The 21,895-nt window shown below is 39.2% G+C and overlaps 1 protein-coding gene across 1 annotated transcript in view; it reads left to right on the plus strand.

The window, feature by feature from the left end:
* The window catches only part of SBF2 (SET binding factor 2), a 410,909-nt gene that overhangs the window by 323,381 nt on the left and 65,633 nt on the right, over positions 1-21,895 (plus strand). Inside the window, exons 19-27 of the mRNA XM_043481847.1 lie at positions 1,015-1,185; positions 4,988-5,250; positions 6,464-6,636; positions 7,466-7,539; positions 9,008-9,203; positions 13,916-14,043; positions 15,592-15,767; positions 18,723-18,868; positions 21,071-21,269. Coding sequence (XP_043337782.1) covers positions 1,015-1,185; positions 4,988-5,250; positions 6,464-6,636; positions 7,466-7,539; positions 9,008-9,203; positions 13,916-14,043; positions 15,592-15,767; positions 18,723-18,868; positions 21,071-21,269 — 1,526 coding nt within the window. The remainder of the gene's footprint in view (positions 1-1,014; positions 1,186-4,987; positions 5,251-6,463; positions 6,637-7,465; positions 7,540-9,007; positions 9,204-13,915; positions 14,044-15,591; positions 15,768-18,722; positions 18,869-21,070; positions 21,270-21,895) is intronic.

Genomic DNA, 21,895 nt, shown 5'->3' on the forward strand with positions numbered 1-21,895 from the left:
AGACAGTTGTACTAACTGTTGTTCAATTTATATATGATTTGCTTTCATTTTTTTTTTCAAGATAATTTGCTGTAGTAAAAAGGGTTGCAAAGCAAAAAGGATTTGGAAACAAACTTTGGGCTTGAAACCTAGTTCCACCACTTATGTAATTGCTATATGGCCTTAGGCAATCACTCAGTTAAACCTTTTTGAACCTCTGTGTCCTCTTCTTTAATTTGGCGATAACGATATGCATCTTACAAGATTTTTAGTGTTAAATGACATGTATATTTATGAAGTGCCTCAAGTGACTGCAGAGTTAGTTTTCTTTCCCTCAGTTGTTAATCACAGAGTAAGGTTTACTCTTACTTAGAAGCCCAGCAGGACGTCCTGGAAAGGAAGGTTTGGTTTTAGATGACCTTCCCACACCCAGACTTGGTTACCAGAAAATACCCTGGAAGCCCTAGACAGTCTGCTGGCGAGTGTGTGAGCCAGGCAGCAGCCTCGGTAAGGAGGTAAAGGGCTAGAGTAGGCAGGAGGGAAGTTCATGATACGCACTCATTCTGTGTGTAAGGCCAAGCTGTAGGCTCACTCGCATTTCAGTTAGTGCCCTCCTAACCCCACCAAAATGTACTCTGATACCAAGTAGAAAAAATCTTGAACTATTTGGAATTTTAGATTCAGGTTGTGATGGATTTTATTATATGTCCTAATTGTAATAACTACCCAACTCTACATTTCCTGCTATATGCACAGTACAGTGTTTAGGTACTTTTCATATATTTTCTAATTCGTATAATACTTTTGATTTTAAAATGTCCCTTTTAAGAGATAAGATCCTTTAAAGGATTTGATAGCAAGCCCAAAGTTGCCAGTTAAAAATGTGTACGTTGCTGATTGCTAAGCTTGTTTTGCCATAAGATATGTTTAGATAAATCCTTTGATCACATTCATGATTATCTGTGGCCTCTGTAACCTTCTGAACTGTCATGACCCTGTCAGCTCCATGGTGATATATATTATGTGTTCTCACAGAAACTGGCCCCTGGAGTCAGCCAGTTTGCTTACACCTGTGTACAGGACCACCCCATTTGGACGAATCAGCAGTTTTGGGAGACAACCTTTTATAATGCGGTGCAGGAACAGGTTCGCTCCCTGTATCTCTCGGCCAAGGAGGACAATCATGCCCTGCATCTGAAGCAAAAGGTAAGATAAAAAGATGTATTTGTGTGGGGCTAGGGTCCTGGCTTCAAGGGAAGTTCAGTCAGGTATTATCTAGCCACTTCCTACCAGTGTATTTGGGGTTTACTTTAGGAAGCCCCCCCTGGTGAGCATCCTTCTTTTATTGATTCCTGATATTTTTTTCCCCCATAATAACTTCCTACTACTCATCTCACATGCTAGTAAAGTAATGCTCAAAATTCTCCAAGCCAGGCTTCAGCAATACGTGAACTGAGAACTTCCAGATGTTCAAGCTGGTTTTAGAAAAGGCCAAGCAACCAGAGATCAAATTGCCAATATCCACTGGATCATCGAAAAAGCAAGAGTGTTCCAGAAAAACATCTATTTCTGCTTTATTGACTATGCCAAAGCCTTTGACTGTGTGGATCACAGTAAACGGTGGAAAATTCTGAAAGAGATGGGAATACCAGGCCACCTGACCTGCCTCTTGAGAAACCTGTATGCAGGTCAGGAAGCAACAGTTAGAACTGCACATGGAACAACAGACTGGTTCCAAATAGGAAAAGGAGTACGTCAAGGCTATATATTGTCACTCTGCTTATTTAACTTGTATGCAGAGTACATCATGAGAAACGCTGGGCTGGAAAAAGCACAAGCTGGAATCAAGATTGCCGGGAGAAATATCAATAACCCCAGATATGCAGATGACACCACCCTTATGGCAGAGAGTGAAGAGGAACTAAAAAGCCTCTTGATGAAAGTGAAAGAGGAGAGTGAAAAAGTTGACTTAAAGCTTAACATTCAGAAAACTACGATCATGGCATCTGGTCCCATCACCTCATGGAAAATAGATGGGGACACAGTGGAAACAGTGTCAGACTTTATTTGAGCTCCAAAATCACTGCGGATGGTGACTGCAGCCATGAAATTAAAAGACGCTTACTCCTTGGAAGAAAGTAATGACCAACCTAGATAGCATATTAAAAAGCAGAGACATTACTTTGCCAACAAAGGTCCGTCTGGTCAAGGCTATGGTTTTTCCAGTGGTCATGTGTGGATGTGAGAGTTGGATTGTGAAGAAAGCTGAATGCCGAAAAATCGATGCTTTTGAACTGTGGTGTTGGAGAAGACTCTTGCAAGTCCCTTGGACTGCAAGGAGATCCAACCAGTCCATCCTAGAGATCAGTCCTGGGTGTTCATTGGAAGGACTGATGTTGAAGCTGAAACTCCAGTACTTTGGCCACCTCATGCGAAGAGTTGACTCATTGGAAAAGACCCTGATGCTGGGAGGGATTGGGGGCAGGAGGAGAAGGGGACGAAAGAGGATGAGATGGCTGGATGGCATTACCGATTCAATGGGCCTGAGTTTGAGTAAACTCTGGGAGTTGGTGATGGACAGGGAGGCCTGGCGTGCTGCGATTCATGCAGTCACAAAGAGTCGGACACAACTGAGCGACTGAACTGAACTGAACAGTTCTGTAGCACTAGAATTGTTTAATTATATTTTAATAAGAATTCCCTGGAAACAATTATAGGAAGTTGAAATGAGTCAATGTAAAATACCTAGGCAGATGTCTCTGTACAATTAACTTCTTGAAGAAATGTCAAATTAAAGTTGCTTGCTGTGTCACTTCAGTCGTGTCCGACTCTTTGCCACCCTGTGGACTATAGCCCACCAGCCTCCTCTGTCCAGGGAGTTTTCCAGGCAAGAATACTGGAGTGGGTTGCCATGCCCTCCTCCAGGGATCTTCCCAACCCAGGGGTCAAACCTGCATCTCTTATGTCTCCTGCATTGGCTGCTGCTGCTGCTAAGTCACATTAGTCGTGTCCAACTCTGTGCAACCCCATAGATGGCAGCCCACCAGGCTCCCCCGTCCCTGGGATTCTCCAGGCAACAACCTGGAGTGGGTTGCCATTTCCTTCTCCAGTGCATGACAGTGAAAAGTGAAAGTGAAGTCGCTCAGTTGTGTCCGACTCCTCGCGACCCCATGGACTGTAGCCCACCAGGATCCTCCATCCATGGGATTTCCCAGGCAAGAATACTGGAATGGGGTGCCATTGCCTTCTCTACCTGCATTGGCAGGCGGGTTCTTTACCACTAGTGCTGCCTGGGAAGCCCAAATTAAAGTTACTTGAAATTTTGAAATGTCATACACTAGCTGTCTGATCTTAGGCAATTCACTTTAGTTTTCTGTGTCTTATTTCTTCATTAGTAAAATGAGCAGACATGATTATTATAAGCTTTTAATGTCTAATACAAGTGTAGGGCATTGAAGAGTTCCTGGCACGTACTAAATCATAAATGTTAGAAATTACTGTCCTTATTAATTGAACTTAGAGCAGCACTAAGAGCTGATTATTAGTGTTGATTCACTTTAAGAGCAATTTTTTGGAGTAATTTGTTGGGTTTTTTTTTTTTTTTTTAGCTTTTTTTATTGAGTAATTTTTCCACATGCTAGGCTAATACATCGCTGCTGATCCTTTCCTCCATTTTAAATTTTCCTTATACTATGTGAGATAAATGAACCTAGATAGCTAACTGAAACTGCCTGATATTCATACATTTCTATGCCTCAAGTAATTTTAACCATATTATTGGTCTACTCATGAATATGATAAGAACAAACTTTTAATAACAAATAGCACTATCTGACATCTATCAGATATTCCAAATTATTACTGTACAATTAGTTTTCATTATTTTCTTAATTTAAAACTCAGATTTTTCTTTCAAAACACCAGATGCACTTGGGTAAAAGGGTAACTTGCGCTACATCCAAAGAGTATTAGCTTGAGGTCATGTTCTAGAGATGATTGGCCTGGTGAGGTGCTTTTGATAATTTTTAAAGAAAATATAGTGCTAACATGGGTATGAGGGGACCCAGGTGGCGCTAGTGATAAAGAACCTGCCTGCCAGTGCAGGGGATGTAAGAGACACGGGTTCAATCCCATGTCTCCAGGAAGATCCCCTGGAGAAGGAAATGGCAACCCACTCCAGTATTCTTGCCTGGAGAATCCCATGGACAGAGGAGCCTGCTGGGCTACAGCTCACGGGGTCGCAGAGAGTCTGACATGACTGAGTGGCTTAGCACAACATTGGTATATCTCCAAAACATTCATAAAGCAAATACATGTCACTGCTCCAGTGTCCTCTGTTCTGTAAAGGGGTGTCTCGGAGCCCCAGGTCAGATATGAGTAAGACTATAGATATAGCAGCTGTTCACAAGCTGTAAAGTACTATGCAGGTGTGGGTTACTGCTATTGTTTAACTCTTCAGCCTATAGGAGATCCCTCTTAAAAATCCCATGGACACCTGTATACCCATTTAATGATAACGTTTGACTCCCACATTTACACGGAAATCTAGCTCTACTTTTTTGTGACTTTGGTCATTCTGTCTTTTTCAACCAAAGAGCAGAAGAAAAGAAACAGAGCAGAATATTAGAAAATGCTACTGGCACGTTTGACCAGAGCATTTACAGGTATTTCAGGTCAATGATTTGTTGTAACTGGTGACTTGAAGGTGACAGAGCCAGAGATAAGTATCAGTAAATGCAGTGAAATGTTAGCAGTGAGAAGTGTGTGTCTCAGTGCTTTGCTGCTGTCTCCTTGGATTGGTCATATGGTTCCATTCAAGGTCTGTTGGAGCTCAGAAAAAAGGAAGACTAAGTTTTGTGTTCTTGTTATATATTTTTTTATATATTTCCACTTTTACTGACATAGGTATTTAATAGATTAATTATTAAAACATCTTCCATGTTTTTTGAAGCTCATGTGAAGTGATAGATTTTGATTTTGTTTTGTTTTGGTTTGGTTTGGTTTTTAGGATAAACTTCCTGATGACCAATATCAGGAGAAGACAGCAATGGACCTGGCAGCTGAGCAGCTACGCCTTTGGCCTACTCTGAGTAAATCAACTCAGCAGGAGCTGGTGCAGCGTGAGGAAAGCACTGTCTTTAGTCAAGCCATTCACTTTGCAAACCTCATGGTCAATCTGCTGGTTCCGCTGGATTCAAGTAAAAACAAGCTCCTAAGAGCGTCAGCCCCAGGAGACTGGGAGAGTGGGAGCAACAGCATTGTCACTAACAGGTACTGAAATGTGGACACACACAGACACTCCTATTCTTCTTGGTTTAGCACAGAATACGAAGTATTTTGGGTAAATAGTGCTATACATATTTCAAAAATTAACCATTTTTTTCACCTTCAGACTTGCTCAGCTTTTCTCTATTGAAAGACTTAGACTACGTCCAACTATTCTTAATTACCTCCGATACCCTCTTCTCTTATATGACCTCTGACTTTTTAAATGTCTCACCCATTACTGATCTAGCCTTTTCAGTTACTTTCTGCCACAGCAAATTACAGAAAGCACTGTGGGAAAGTACTAATGGATTCTTTCTTATTAAAGTGATTATTTGTTTCTTGGTCCTCCTTTTCTTCATCTTACCCATTGCATTTGCCTATAATCATGTCCTCAACCATTCTGTGTTCTCACACTTTGCCTAGTGGCTCAGATGGTAAAGAAACTACCTACAGTGCAAGAGACCCAGGTTTGATCCCTGGGTCACAAAGATCCCCTGGAGAAGGGAATGGCTTCCCACTCAGTATCCTTGCTTGGGAAATCCCACGGACAGAGGAGTTTGGCAGGCTTCAGTTCATGGGGTCACAAAGAGTCGGACACGACTGAGCGACTAACACTATCTCAACCCTAAATACTTCCTGTACCACTGAAAACGAAACCCATAGACCATGAGGCCTAACAGGGTCTGGGCCCTGGCTGCTGCTCAGACTTTATTTCCTACACTCTTCTATCAACCAAACTGGTCTCCCCGTTCAACATTCAAAGCATGATACTGCCTCAGGGCCTCTGTACTTGTTATTCCCGCAATCTGGGATACTCTTCCTGAAATAGTTACAAGAATCCCTTCATTTAGTTTTCTGCTCTGATGTCACCTACCCAGAGAGACCTTGCTGACTTCCTGTCTTAAGTAGCACATCCATCGTTTTCTTATACCTTTTTTTCTTTCATGACATTTTCTACGATCTGATTTACATAGTGAGTGACTAAGGCACCTAAGTTGGGTCCAAAGGATAACGCCTGACAGTAGCTTCCCAAGTGCAGGCGAAACATCGTGTTTCACTACTATCACTTATACAGGAGTCATGGAGTTAAGTGAGGGTTCTACTTGAGTACACATCCCTTTGAGCAAGTTTAAACTGCTGTGCAAAGTCACCGTGATATACTGGTCATTTGTTAAATTTGAGTACTGAGCATGATTTCTTCCCTTGACTTTCTTAGTATTGCAGGAAGTGTAGCTGAGAGCTATGATACAGAAAGTGGGTTTGAAGATTCAGAGAATAATGACATTGCCAATTCTGTTGTGCGTTTCATTACTCGGTTTATTGACAAAGTTTGTACGGAGAGTGGAGTTACTCAGGATCATATCAAGAGCCTGCATTGCATGATACCAGGTAATCACTTTGCAGACATCAGAGAACCAGAGTGTTAGAAATAATTGAATAAGGATTATTCTTATGGGTCATTTTCCAGCATAGCACTTGGCTTCCAGTTAGCTTAGTCATGCTGTTTATTTTTGGTTCGATTTGTTTTCCAAATAGTTTTAAATTGTATAAAATATATGTCATAAAATTTGCCATTTTAAACTTTCTTAAGTGTAAAATTCAGTGGCATAAATTATATTCACAATGCTGTACAATTGCTACCAATTGTCTATTACCAAAGCTTTTTCATCACCCCATACAGACACTCTGTACCCATTAAGCAATAGCTTTCCATTCTCCACTCTGGCCCTTGGTTGCCTCTTAATTCCTTTTATCTCTATGAATTTGCCTATTATAGATAATGCATATAAGTAAAATCCTATAATACTTGTCTTTTTGTGTCTGACTTATTTCCTTTAGCATAATGTTTTCAAGGTTTATCCACGTTTGTAGCAGGTATTGTGACTTCATTCCTTTTATGACTGGATAATACTCTGTTATATGGATATACCATATTTTCTTTATCCATTCATTGTTGATGGACACTTGAATTGTTGTGACCTTCTGGCTCTTGTAAATAGTACTACTATGAATATTCATACACAAGTGTCTGAGTTTTATTTTCAGTCTTTGGGGTATATGCCTAGGAGTGAAATTGCTGGGTCATATGATAATTCTGTGTTTAGCTTTTTGAAGAACCACCAAACTCAGATTAGTTTTCAATTCTAAAATATCCAGAATTTGTTTTAATTCTACTTGTTTGGTACTCTTCTATTTTTAATTCTCTGACTCATCCCAGGAATTGTAGCTATGCACATTGAAACCCTAGAAGCAGTGCATCGAGAGAGTAGAAGACTTCCACCTATTCAGAAGGTAATTATTCCGGACTGCATGCTTTGAGGCAGTAAGTAAAATCTCCTAAAAACAGCATCAGTAGATTGTTGTGCCACAGAAAGTACCTTCTAACATTCTACAAAGACCAGCTCTAGTTTTAATGATACATTAAACTTTGAGAGGAGTTTACATGTAGATCCTCATAAAAAGGATGGTGAAGCAGAAGAGGAGATCAACAAAGGAGCAATAATAATTTCTTGTTGAGTCTACTTTTATAGGCAGGGCATAAATTGTGAACATTCTAACTTCCAAGACCAAGCCAAGGTTTTATGTTCTGCCTCCTTCCCCCAAAAAATGACTTAAGGCAATTACCATAAAATCACCAGGTTCCTAAATCTGTATGCATTACAAGTATACATCACAAACATCTGGGAAGTCTATTAAAAACTGAGAGGCCTGAATCTCAGCCCAGCCTCCTGAATTGGAGTACCCTGGGACTTGGCCTGGGAATTTGTACTTTAATAAGCATCCCAGGTGATTATTTTGCAGTTAGTCTGGCACCAGTCTGTGGAACTAGGGTTTAGGACCCTCTTACCTATGCAACAGAACTATTAAAAATAAATTCAAAGGAGAAATCAGAAGCCAGATGGAAAGGAAAGATGATTCTATCAGAAATCTGAGACACAGTGATCATTATACTTTGGCTTTACATTTTAGCTCTGAGCTTCCTCCAGCCAACAAAAAGAATTGTCCAGATTTGTATAGTTTTTATTGCTCAGTAAAAGAAAATAAGTGTATTAGAGCTTCAGGAGAGATGGACTTTTTTTTTCTAGCACTAAACTCTTCAAGAGAGTGTATCATGTGGTTCCTTATTTCCCAAGATATGTAAATGGTCATAACGTGGCCATTTTTTTGGTCTTAATCTTTATTAAAGGCTAAGAAGGGCTCTTTAAAGTCATGTCCATTTTTTAAAATACGTGTTTTTTCAGTTTGCAAACTAACAATGCTTTTGTATAAAATTGAAGCATTAAAGGAACACACATTGTACAAAATGAAAGTCTCCCATGATTCTCCTCACCCTGACCTCTACCCTTATCTATGATAGTACCAGCTTTAACAGTTTGGTTCATATACTAAAAGGAAATCATAATGTACATATTGGTTGGTAACTCTTTCTACTTAACAATGTATTCTGGCATCTTTCTGTGTTTATGTATCTAGATCTGTGCCATTCTTTTTGATGGTTGCAAAATGTTCCGTTGAATAGGTATCTCAAATAGTTTAGTAATTTCCAGTGATTTTAATGTGAGTAAGTAATGCTGCAGAGAGTCTTTTTACATTTGGATGCAGAAACATCATTTCTGACTCTTCCCAAATCTGTTTACTCATTTTGGCTACGTGGGAAGTCTGGTTCACATTTTTAGATCTGTAACTGACAAGGTAACCTTGGTCTAAGGGTTGGAAATCTCTCTAGAGTTGTGTCTAAAATAACTTTGTCTGTTGTTAGCCCAAGATTCTTAGACCTGCTCTACTGCCAGGAGAAGAAATTGTTTGTGAAGGCCTTCGAGTCCTACTGGATCCTGATGGAAGAGAAGAAGCCGCTGGAGGCCTTCTTGGAGGCCCTCAGCTCCTGCCAGCAGAAGGAGCGTTGTTCCTTACCACATACAGAATTCTGTTCAGAGGGACTCCCCATGATCAACTAGGTAAGGCTCATATTATGTCATCAGAACAGGGATATCTGTGTGAGGCTTTGCTTCCATCTGTGTGCAGTGATTTAATCAAAGGAAGCCTTTTGCCACACACGTATTTTTTTTAAGAATACTGTCTGTCAGACCTAATGATAACTTGGATTCTTATTTAAAGAATCAAGGATATCTTCTAAACAGCAAACCATGGTTCATCCACGGAAACTATAATAATTTCATGAAGTAGCATTTTATGATTTCAGGGTATTCAGAGTATCTAGCTGCTAGCGGCATCCCCTGCTGATTTACCCCACCTTCTGAATGCTGCAGTAAACTGTGAAGGCTGAGGTTTTCCAGATTCAGGATCCCCTTTGTGAGAGGGAAGGTGTGCTAAGTGTTACAGGACTGTACAGCACCAACTTAACTGACCCCCCCCCCACTTCTCTCATCCCATTCCAACTAATCCTTTCCTCTCTCATCAGAGCTCTCTTCTGCTCACCAAACTCTATCAACTTCCGTTTTCTACAGCTGTCCACAGTCTTCTGCATTAGAAAGAATAGCATATGCTATCAAATCTGAATCATCTTTTTTAAATCACTGTAGTCTCTATGTAAACTATTCTAGTTGGTTAGCATATAAGGTTTTGGGTGAAATTATTGGACTCTAGATCAAAAAGCTCAGGTTTCAATCACTGTTAACCAATCTGGATATCTTAACTAAGTCCCCTGATCTCTCTAAGTTTCAATTTCCCCTTTAATAAAATGAGGGGATCAGACTCGTTTGGTGATAATCCAGTGGTTCTCAGCCTTGACTGCATATTTGAATTATCTGAGAAGCTTTAAAAAAAAATTCTGGGTCCAACTCTCAAACAACTAAATTGGAATCTGTAATAGGATGCTAGGAAGGGGGAGACCCAGACATCTGTATAGTTTTGATACATACTGAGGATTGAGAAACATGGGGATACATGGTCACTAGAATTCCTTCCTCATCTGAAATTATTCAGTTGTCATTTGATGAGTATGTACTATATGCTCTGCACTTTGTCAGACAGTGGGATTCAGATGTATGAACTGTGTTATCTTCAAACTCTCACAGTTGTATAATCCCGTGCTTACCTAGAATCAATATGGTTTATTATCTTGGTCATAAAGATTGCTTACCACATGAAAAGCAAAAAGCTTATAAAATTCAATAAACAATGAATCAGCAGGAATAGTTGTGTTCATTTTGAAGAAAAGTGGAAAACAGCAGAATTTCTCAACCCTCTTCTGTCATATTACTGTAAATAAATTACATTTGTATTTGTAAGCAAGTATACTTTTAAAACTAGATATCTGGTACTTACCATTTTTTGTACTGAAACCTTTGTGAGCTCAATGGCCATATACATAACATTTTGGGCTTATCAATATATGAGATAGTTGGTCATTTAAACTGCTCTAAATTACGTCTTTTAAAGAAATCAAAGCCATATTTAGTGTGAAAGTTTGTATTGGTCTCTTGTTTTTTCCTGATAATTTTGGGGTTAATTTCATAATTTAAGAAAGTTATTTTCATCAGAGAAAACCTTTTTATTTGCCTCTTTTATTTCTAAGTTAATTTAAATTTTAAAATTTCTCCTTTAATGACACATAGGAATCTGATCATTTTACATGAGTGATATAAACATAAGTTGTTTAATACATTTTAGAACTTAAATCTTATGTACATCTTGATTTTATTTAATCTCTGGGTATAAGTTTAACATAAGAGAATAATCAGAATTTTCCAGGTTAGGAATTTAAAGGTTCAAAGAATGAGGAATTCTGATAAGAATATTAGTTAATAAAGGGGCTCTTAAGTCAGATACACCTAGTTCAAGTCTCACCCTCTCTGGCTGACTAGCAGAGAGGCCTTTCTCATCACTGTCCTGGTCTGTTACCTGTACTGCTACCTGAAATGCCCACCCTTTTCCCCTCTGCAGATCCAAACCTCCATTCTCCTCAAAGTTCACCTACCCTGTCACTTCTTCTGGGAATTATTTCTCTAGCCACCTAGCATGCAGAAGTCTTCTCCCTTCTGAAGTCTTTAAAGCCATGTTCCCTCAAACCTGCGAGCTAATTGCATGTTGTTGTATTCTACATGTGACTTTCCTCTCCCATGAGGAACTGTGAGCTTTCCAGGGGGGGCCTCATGTGTGCTGCTGCTTTTTCAGATGCTCATCCTCATATCCTCAGGTAGCTGGTAAATATTTATATTTTTCCTTTCTTCCTTTAATATTTAAACTCTCAAGAATCTTGGGGCTTCCCTGGTGGTTTGGTTGGTAAAGAATCTGCCTATGATGCGGGAGACCTAGGTTCGATCCCTGGGTTGGGAAGATCCCCTGGAGATGGGAACAGCTACCCACTCCAGTATTCTGGCCTGGAGAATTCCATGGATTATGTATAGTTCAGTTCAGTCGCTCAGTCGTGTCCGACTCTTTGCGACCCCATAAACCACAGCACACCAGACTTCCCTGTCCGTCACCAACTCCTGGAGTTTACCCAAACTCATGTCCATTGAGTCGGTGATGCCATCCAGCCATCTCGTCCTCTGTCATCCCCTTCTCCTCCTGCCCTCAATCTTTCCCAGCATCGGGGTCTTTTCCAATGAGTCAGCTCTGCACATCTGGTGGCCAAGGTATTGGAGTTTCAGCTTCAACACCAGTCCATCCAATGAACACCCAGGACTGATCTCCTTTAGGATGGACTGGTTGGATATCCTTGCAGTCCAAGGGACTCTCAAGAGTCTTCTCCAACACCACAGTACAAAAGCATCAATTCTTCGGTGCTCAGCTTTCTTTATAGTCCAACTCTCACATCCATACATGACTACTGGAAAAACCATAGCCTTGACGAGATGGACCTTTGTTGACAAAGTAATGTCTCTGCTTTTTAATATGCTCTCTAGGTTGGTCATAACCTTCCTTCCAGGGAGGTCTTTTAATTTCATGGCTGCAGTCACCACCTGCAGTGATTTTGGAGCCCCAAAAAATAAAGTGAGCCGCTGTTTCCACTGTTTCCCCATCTATTTGCCATGAAGTGATGGGACTGGATGCCATGATCTTAGTTTTCTGAATGTTGAGCTTTAAGCCAACTTTTTCACTCTCCTCTTTCACTTTCATCAAGAGGCTCTTTAGTTCTTCACTGTCTGCCATAAGGGTGGTGTCATCTACATATCTGGGGTTATTGATATTTCTCCCGGCAATCTTGATTCCAGCTTGTGCTTCCTCCAGCCCAGCGTTTCTCATGATGTACTCTGCATAGAAGTTAAATAAGCAGGGTGACAATATACAGCCTTGACATACTCCTTTTCCTATTTGGAACCAGTCTATTGTTCCGTGTCCAGTTCTAACTGTTGCTTCCTGACCTACATACAGGTTTCTCAAGAGGCAGGTCAGGTGGTCTGCTATTCCTATCTCTTTCAGAATTTTCCACCGTTTACTGTGATCCACACAGTCAAAGGCTTTGGCATAGTCAATAAAGCAGAAATAGATGTTTTTCTGGAACCCTCTTGCTTTTTCAATGATCCAGCAGATGTTGGCAATTTGATCTCTGGTTGCTTGGCCTTTTCTAAAACCAGCTTGAACATCTGGAAGTTCTCAGTTCACGTATTGCTGAAGCCTGGCTTGGAAAATTTTGAGCATTACTTTACTAGCATGTGAGTTGAGTGCAATTGTGCAGTAGTTTGAGCATTCTTTGGCATTGCCTTTCTTTGGTATTGGAATGAAAACTGACCTTTTCCAGTCCTGTGGCCACTGCTGAGTTTTCCAAATTTTCTGGTATATTGAGTGCAGCCCTTTAACAGCATCATCTTTTAGGATTTGAAATAGCTCAACTGGAATTCCATCACCTCCACTAGCTTTGTTCATAGTGATGCTTCCTAAGGCCCACTTGACTTCACATTCCAGAATGTCTGGCTCTAGGTGAGTGATCACACCATCATGATTGGGTTGTGAAGATCTTTTTTGTACATTCTTTTGTGTATTCTTTTTGATTTCTTTTGTGTATTCTTGCCACCTCTTCTTAATATCTTCTGCTTCTGTTAGGTCCATGCCATTTCTGTCCTTTATAGAGCCCATCTTTGCATGAAATGTTCCCTTAGTATCTCTAATTTTCTTGAAGAGATCTCTAGTCTTTGCCATTCTATCGTATAGTTCATGGGGTCGCAAAGAGTCGGACATGACTGAGTGACTTTCAGTTCAGTTCAGTTTAAGAATCTTGGGCCTAACCCCAGTATATCTTCTGAAGGCACATACACATAGTATAGTGCCTTTATTCAGAAACAAATTTTAACTGTCTTATCTTAACAGTCTTTTCTCTTTTGCTTTATTCTTATATTAAATATAATAAATGTCTTTTCAATATTTGAAGATCCTTCTTTTCTTCTGTTTGATACCTACCCTTCCTGTAAGATGCCTTAAACCAGATGATCTTGTGTGACACACAATAGGCTGGGGAACTAGAATGAAGGTTGGCAGTTTGGGACCATTCCTGCCCTCCAGGAAAGAAATGTATGTCAGAAATGAATTGCCATGCAACACAATTAATGAATGCAGTTCTAGAATCATGGCACTTTGTATTGCTTCTTTCCTGAACATTGTCCTCTCCAGACACCTTCTCCAGCAGAGGCTGGTAAAATGAGCAGCAGAGACTCGAGAAATGCACTGTAAAGTGCTGTTGCTTAGTCTGTGCCCTGTTTTCCTATAGTTGGTGAGCAGACAGTTGTACGAAGTTTCCCCATTGCCTCTATCACCAAGGAGAAGAAGATCACAATGCAGAATCAACTACAACAGAACATGCAAGAAGGACTGCAGATCACATCGGCGTCTTTCCAGGTATTAAGAAAGGGAGCCACCATTGTGCTATTAAAATTTTTCTACAAATGATGTCATTTGTAGACATTTATCATTTCTACAAATGATGTCATCTACAAATGATAGCCACTTTCTTTTGATCATATATGGTCAGGAGTTAGAGGAGGAGGAGGATCAGAGGTTCTGTGAGGGTAATCTTCGACTGAGTCAGCTCGTAAACAGCATTGGATTTATTTAACCCTTCGTTTCCTGAGCCCTTCAGTCAGCTCAGAGTAACAATGTTGATGAGTAACTGTTGATGTTGAGTGATCTCAGAAATTCAGACTCACACTGTTGACTCTTATTCTCTGCCATCTAATACTTCAATTTGTGTCTGATAGAGCCTTTAGATAGCATCTCTTGGCATCTGTTTCTGGAGGAAGTACTTGTGGCTCTTCTATGGAAGAGGCAGAGCTCTGAGAATTACAGCTAGGGCTAAAGTACTGTTGATTATAAGTAAACCTTGATGACGCAAAGATTTTTCCAGGGAGCTCTGAACATTTCAGAACTTGTAGGACTTACTGATGCTAACCAAGCACTCAGAAGAGTGATCTTTTCTTAGTTTTGCTTTTTTTAAAAAAAATAATTCTCAAGAGCACATTTTGCTCTTCCCACTCTTGTGCCTTGTTTCTGACTTCTCAGATTTCCAGGAGTTCCAATTCTTTGCCTTGTTCCTTCCAGTCAAGAAGCTCTCCCTAATACTTCCCTATGCTGGTTGTGTGAAATGTAAGCCTTCTGGTCTGTAGGTCCAGACCTGCTCTAGCCACATTAGAGTACTAATCTCTTAGGGATTTCTTCATTATTTCAACTGCCAAAGGACTCTAAACTAGAATGCTGTGGTCTCAGAGCTCTGCCCCTTCCATAGAAGAGTCACAGGCATTTCCTCCAGAAACAGATGCCAAGAGCTGCTGTCTAAAGGCTTTATCAAACACATGGGTCTACAGATTAGGACTCTAGTCAAACTTAATTTTTTCTTCCTAGATTTATAGTATCTCCAGATAGGAAGACACTTCCTTAGGCAAAATCCCCTATCTAGGACCACCAGTGGTTGGTAAACAAGAAGGACACGATTCCTACTCCAGCCACTATTAGTTAATTTTTATGATGCGTCATAAAAAAGACAGTCCTGAATTCCCTGGCGGTCCAGTGGTTAGGATTCCACACTTTCATTGCTGAGAGCCCAGGTTCAATCCCTGGTCAAGGAGCTAATATCCCACAAGCCACACTGCACAGCCAAAAAGGAAAAAAAATTGAGAAAAGATAGTCTTAAAGAAACCCAACTTTAAGATATATTATTTTCCTTATCAACCAACCATCTATAACAAGTAAACCTTTCTGAGCCCTCAATTTATTGAGCCCTCTTTTATTTTTAAAAATTTTAAATTGTGTTGCATGATATCCAAAGTCCCTTCAACCTCTAACCTCTTGTCATTTAGTATTGTTATTTTTTTGTAATTTCAGTAATTGGTGGGGGGAAGCTATCTGGAAATCCTTAATGTTTCTGATACGTTTAATTTCTTTTGTCTCTAGTTGATTAAAGTAGCATTTGATGAAGAAGTGAGTCCAGAAGTTGTAGAGATCTTTAAGAAACAGCTGATGAAGTTTCGTTATCCTCAGTCCATTTTTACCACCTTTGCTTTTGCTGCTGGGCAAACTACCCCGCAAATCATTTTACCCAAGCAGAAGGAAAAGAACACTTCCTTTCGGTGAGGAGACAGGTTTCTTCATTTCATCTCTCCCAAAGTTGACTGTCAGGGAGAGTGATCCATCTTCTGAGTCAGTGTGTATTTGCCATTCTGTCACACCCACTGAACCAAGCTCAGGAGTTATGGAAACCAGCTCTGACATACGGGATAATCATGTTCGTTGCTTATGATGCAATTTTAGAATGTGAAGTTCTGTTTTCCCTTTTTCCTCTGTTGTTCACTTTCTAACTACCTTTGAGTAATCCCTTCAGTTTCCATCAATATCCAGGTCAAGTAAAGAGTTTTGTTCTGATTGAGAGATGAGAATGTGTTTTTTTTTTCTTTCTGTAGCTTTTTTTAAAATTTATTTTAACTGGAGGCTAATTACTTTACAATATTTTAGTGGTTTTGCTATACATTGACATGAATCAGCCATGGGTGTACACATGTTCCCCACCCTGAACCCCCCTCCCACCTCCCTCCCCATCCCATCCCTCTGGGTCATCCCAGTGCACCAGCCCTGAGCACCCTGTCTCATGCATCGAACCTGGACTGGAGATCTGTTTCACACTTGATAATATACATGTTTCGATGCTATTCTCTCAGATCATCCCACCCTCGCCTTCTCCCATAGAGTCCAAAAGTCTGTTCTATACATCTCTGTCTCTTTTTCTGTCTTGCATATAGGGTTATCATTACCATCTTTCTAAATTCCATAAATATGCGTTAGTATACTGTATTGGTGTTTATCTTTCTGTCTTCACTCTGTATAATGGGCTCCAGTTTCATCCATCTCATACAGCTTTCTTATCCATTCATCTGCTGATGGACTTTTTATTTAATGTCAAATTTATACAAAGGTTACAACATAGTACAAAGGAGTCCTGTATATCCTTTACCTAGATTCACCAATTGCTTATGCTTTTTTCCATTCTCTTTATCATTTCATCTCTCATATATATTTTTTTAAACATTTGAGTTACATACATAATGCTCCTTTATTCTTTAATATGTCAATATATATTTCTAAAAACAAAGACATTATTTTATATAACCACAGTACAGTAATCCAACCAGGAAATTTAATTGATATAAAACTTTTACCTGACCCAGACTTCATATTTAAATTTTGCTTATGATCCTTTGCAGCTACTTTCTTTTTTTTTTTTATCTGGTAGAGGATCCAACCCAGGATCAGTCATTGCATTTACTTTTGTCACATTTCTTTAGTAGGAACCCTTACTTTCTGATGAAAATGTTTAGAAATTTATGTTGAAACATTTACATTTGAATGATTAAAAAATAACAATTGCTTTAAAAGCTTCTTCAATTAGTGGTAAAATATAAGGGTTAATATTGCAGTCCATTCACCATTAATCACCTGGAATTTGGGCATCTGCTAGTACAAATTACATATTAGGATTACTCTGCGGACTTTGGAGAAAAGGTCTTCCTTTTGTCTGAAAGTGGGGCCGGGTGGAGACTATAGGCCATTTGAGGTTGCAGGCAGTATGTCATTTCTAAGCTGCGTGGCTAGCCACTCGTACCATTGTTACCTGGTAAGCAAAGGAGACCACGCATATGCAGGTGTGAGATGCTGAAGAAGCATGAAGGGCATTTTAAACATTTAAATGGTGAGCCAGGCATTGCATCTTAGCACTGTGGGATCACAGAGGAGCCTATGATATTCATTATTTTAGTTCTCTATGGAAGAAACAAAGTTTTGTATGGTGTTTTATGTTTAGAAACTGTTGGGGTGAGGGTGGTTATATATCTGTAAAATCAAGCTTATTCTATCAAGCTACAACAGAGACAAATCAATTTTAAACCTTAAAATCTCTTAGTATTATCTTGCATATATAAAACAAAAGATACAGCTCTAGCTGGGAAAACATTCAAGTTTAAGTTTGAGTTTAAGTTACATTTGAAGTGATTCACAATAGGCTTAATTTAGGAAATATCTATATTCTGTGAATTCTAACAATTATGTAAAACAGCATTTTAATTTGAGGTCCATAACCCTCATATTTACATTTCAGAAATGTAAACCCTCATATTTTACATTACACTAAAGATGAGGTCTGATAAAACTATTTGACTGCAAAAGAATCCTTATCACTTTTCATTGAACAGCAAGAAAACACAGGAAAAGTTCTGTTGTTGTATGTGGACAAACATAATAAAAAACAATCTTACTTGAAACCTTCACCTCAATATGATTATTCAGGAAATGGGACCTTTGTTTAATTCTTTGGATTATAAATATCTACACCCAGAATTTCTATCGGCAATAAAAAGTAAACTACTTAAATAAATAAAGTACTTTTAGATCCAAATATCTTCAATCCTAGTTTCTCTGTAATTAAAGCTCAAAAGGATACTCAAATTTCTGATTCTTATCTTTTCTCCTCTCAGAAAAGGGAATTATGTTAATTACTCTTTTCCATATCTCAGAAGGTTTCTAGTGTCAGAAGGTAGGACACTATACTTACACGTTTAAAGCATTTAAGAAATAAGTGGAGGTGCTGCCAGCTACATTTGTGATGATCTTAAAGAAAGCCTATGAGTTGGTAGAGATTCTGAATCAGTAGAGGAGGAGGCAGGCAGGACTTCCGCAAGCGTGGTCTCTGGGAACTGGTGGAGGCAGTGGCATGGATAAGCAGAGTGGGTTGGGGGCATGCTTGACAAAAAGCCAAACTGAGGAGTTTAGATTGGGGATGATAAATAGTCTGTGTCCCACTCTAGGTTCTTGCACTTTTTGCCTAACACAGTGCCCTGATGATAACAATGTTTTATAGTAAATTAGCCTTCTGCCATATAAAAAGTGACCTGAAGAAGGAGAGGCTTAATGAAGGTCTGGACAATACTACTGGGTGTGGGGGTAGAGAAAAAACAAGTTGAACAACATGGGTATCAAAAAATGTAAGTGACATTTTCATATTAAATTAACATTCTCTTTGGTTTTATAACTTGTAGCACTTTCTCAAAAACAATTGTGAAAGGTGCTAAAAGGGCAGGCAAAATGACAATTGGGCGGCAGTATTTATTGAAGAGGAGGACAGGGACAATTGTGGAAGAGAGAGTGAACCGTCCTGGATGGAATGAAGAAGATGACATATCTGGTATGTGAGAACTCATTTTTCCTTCATGAATGAACTTTGTTCTTTCTTCTTATATGAGTAAGAACAAGAGATAAAGACATAGTTGCACTTAAACCTGACTCTCAAAAACCTAGACCTCATAAGATGGGAGGTACTTACCAGCTTCTCAGAACTAGAAAAAAATTTTTTTTTGTTTTCCAGTATTCCATTGTGCAGATAACATTCTGTTAAGTTGTATTCCTCCTCTGGACTTCCCCGGTAGCGCTAACGGTGAAGAACCTACCTGCCAATGCAGGAGACGTAAAAGATGCGGGTTCATTCCCTGAGTTGGGAAAATCCCCTGGAGAAGGGCCTGGCAACCCACTCCAGTATTCTTGCCTGGAGAATCCCCATGGACAGAGGGGCCTGGTGGGCTACAGTCCTTGGGGTCGCAAAGAGTCAGACATGACTTAAGCAACATAGCACACACACACTCCTCCTCTACTAAATCCATAGAGCTAATTGGCCACTGTTATGTGGGTCTCATTAAAGGGAGAAAGAAAGAAATCCCACTGCATAGGAAATTTAGGTATAAAGTAGTCCCCTGTACTTTATTGTTGTGGAATAAGAATAAGAAAATAAGGACATAAATTATTCAAAGTTGCATATTTGGGGTTTTGGTGAGAACATTGTGGGTACTCCTAATCTATATGGGGAATCTAAGATGAAGGCGTTCTTAGATGTTAAGAAAAAATGCTTGCTAAATATTTAAAAGAGCAGAACCTGGGAAGCTGAGATAACTCAGTCTGAAAACCAGTAGCAACATTTTTCTATTCCTTAACCCAATGTCAAGTATGCTTATGGGATTAACACTAGAGAGAATCTGATCTAAGAGAGAGGATGCCATTGCATCCTTTTCCTTACAGACTCTTCGACTGGATCACCAGTGATTATACAACTGCTACTTTTACTGCCACTAATAACAACAGAAAACATTTTAAAGAAAGAAATGTCGTCTTTAGAGAGATCATTGGCCAAAGGTCTCCATTTTGGTATATGTATGTGCAGGCTTGCCTCCAGGGGCAGTGAAAAGACCATTTATTGGAACCCGGGCTTCTCACAGTCACATGGAAAGCCATACAAAAATTACTGCTACCCATCACTATTGACTCTTCTAAGTTAAAGTTTTTATGATTTCACAGAACAAAAACTTGTTCTATGATAATTATTCCACCAAAAGACCAAATTATGTAATACTCTTTGCTCTTCTGAAGATAAGAGGCCAAAACAAATAAAAGTGATACTTAATGATACATTTGCATTGTGAAGTTCACAAACTAAAGCACAAAGGCTTATATTTATAGGAATAAGCTGGGTTTTTTTCTTCCTTTTAATTGAAGAGAGCTATATCGTTCCCTTTGACATGAGAACTTTGAGTACATTTCTAAAAACTTTGAAAGGTTAATTTGAATTTTCTCATTGTAAAAATAAGTAGGAAAGTGAATTAGGACAGTTTTTAACATGGAATTTTTTTTTTTTTTTTAGTTAGAACATGCAGTACCAATTAGGAATGTTGTTGTTTTTAATCCTCCCTAAAATACTTGGTTATTGGGTAAACTCTTCCAACATCTAAAATTTTAAAGGCTTCTGTAACCTGTGATTGCAAAATTGAGGGAGTTTCCCATGTACACCACATCCTCTGACAAAATGTAACTTCCATCAAATATAACTTCTTCATATCTAAGAAAGATCCTTTCCCAGTAGTGAACTTCTGCTTAATTAAAAATTTCTAATGAAAGTTTATGCTCTTTAACTGAAACCTGATGAGTTTGTGTAATGATTATGTTAGAGGTGAGTTTTACTAATAGGTTAGTCTCTCACAAAGTATGAGTGTTTACAGAGTCCTAAATAGAAATCACTCCAGGTGGACATTAAAAATCAAGCCTGACTAACAAAGAAAAATATGGGTAATATATTCAAAATTATATTGTTTTTAGAAATTTTAAGTTACTTTCCCTGACGTTTTGAGTTAGTTGAGCTCCTAATATTTTATTTCCTGACTGTTACAGTTTATGTTTGAGTATAATAATGCCTCATAGAAGTTCCGTGATTCAATTTTTGGCATACATAGCACCTCTAGCCCTCATATAAACCTCTCTTGGTTAAAGATGCTCTTTAGAAGGAAGTTTTTAATCCTCTACTTTGAGCTATCTCATTTCTTCAAAACCTGTTTCTGCCATCAAGTTTCAGATGATAGTGAACTCCCCACGAGTACCACTCTGAAAGCCTCGGAGAAATCTACAATGGAACAGCTAGTAGAAAAAGCTTGTTTCAGAGACTATCAGCGTTTAGGTTTGGGAACCATAAGTGGCAGCTCTTCTCGCTCTAAACCAGAGTACTTTCGAATCACTGCCTCTAACAGGATGTATTCACTCTGCCGGAGGTAAGTCTGTTAGTCTCTCCAAAAGAGACCTTCCTTTATTCCATTTGAGTCTTGAATGGGCTATTTGCATCCATAGCCAAGAGAGAAAGACAGATGCTGGAAAATAGGAGCAGGGTGTCCAGGGGTATGTGTGTTTAAGGGACATTTTTTGTGCAGCATGTCCAAGTGTCTCACTGACATTCTCAGAAGTATAGCTGTATCACTGAATGTGCCTATGTTAGATCAGAAAGTAGACGGTAAAAGTTTTTGTCCACTTTATGAATTTCCCATATTTGTCTTTCTCTTCCCTTTTGCCCCTCTTCTAGCATGCCTAGGATAGCTTGAAGTAGGAATAGAATTTGCCCAGGCAGAGGAGAGATGAAGATATGCTGTAGTTCAAGGGACTGCGAACTTTTTCCTTAAAGGGCCAGATAGTACACATTTTCAACTTTACACAGCATGTGTTCTCTTATTGCCGCTACTCAGCTCTGCCACTGAAGCAGCCATAGCCAGCACATAAAGAAATGGGCAAGGCTGGTTTGGGCCCACAGGCCGTAATTTGCTAATCCAAGTGTAGGTCAGGTTTCCTTATGCTATCTAATTAGAATTTTTTCAAGAGATATTACTTAAAGAATATAAATGAACAC

This window comes from Cervus canadensis, chromosome 11, assembly GCF_019320065.1.
Source record: "Cervus canadensis isolate Bull #8, Minnesota chromosome 11, ASM1932006v1, whole genome shotgun sequence".
In the NCBI taxonomy this organism is placed as follows: Eukaryota; Metazoa; Chordata; class Mammalia; order Artiodactyla; family Cervidae; genus Cervus; species Cervus canadensis.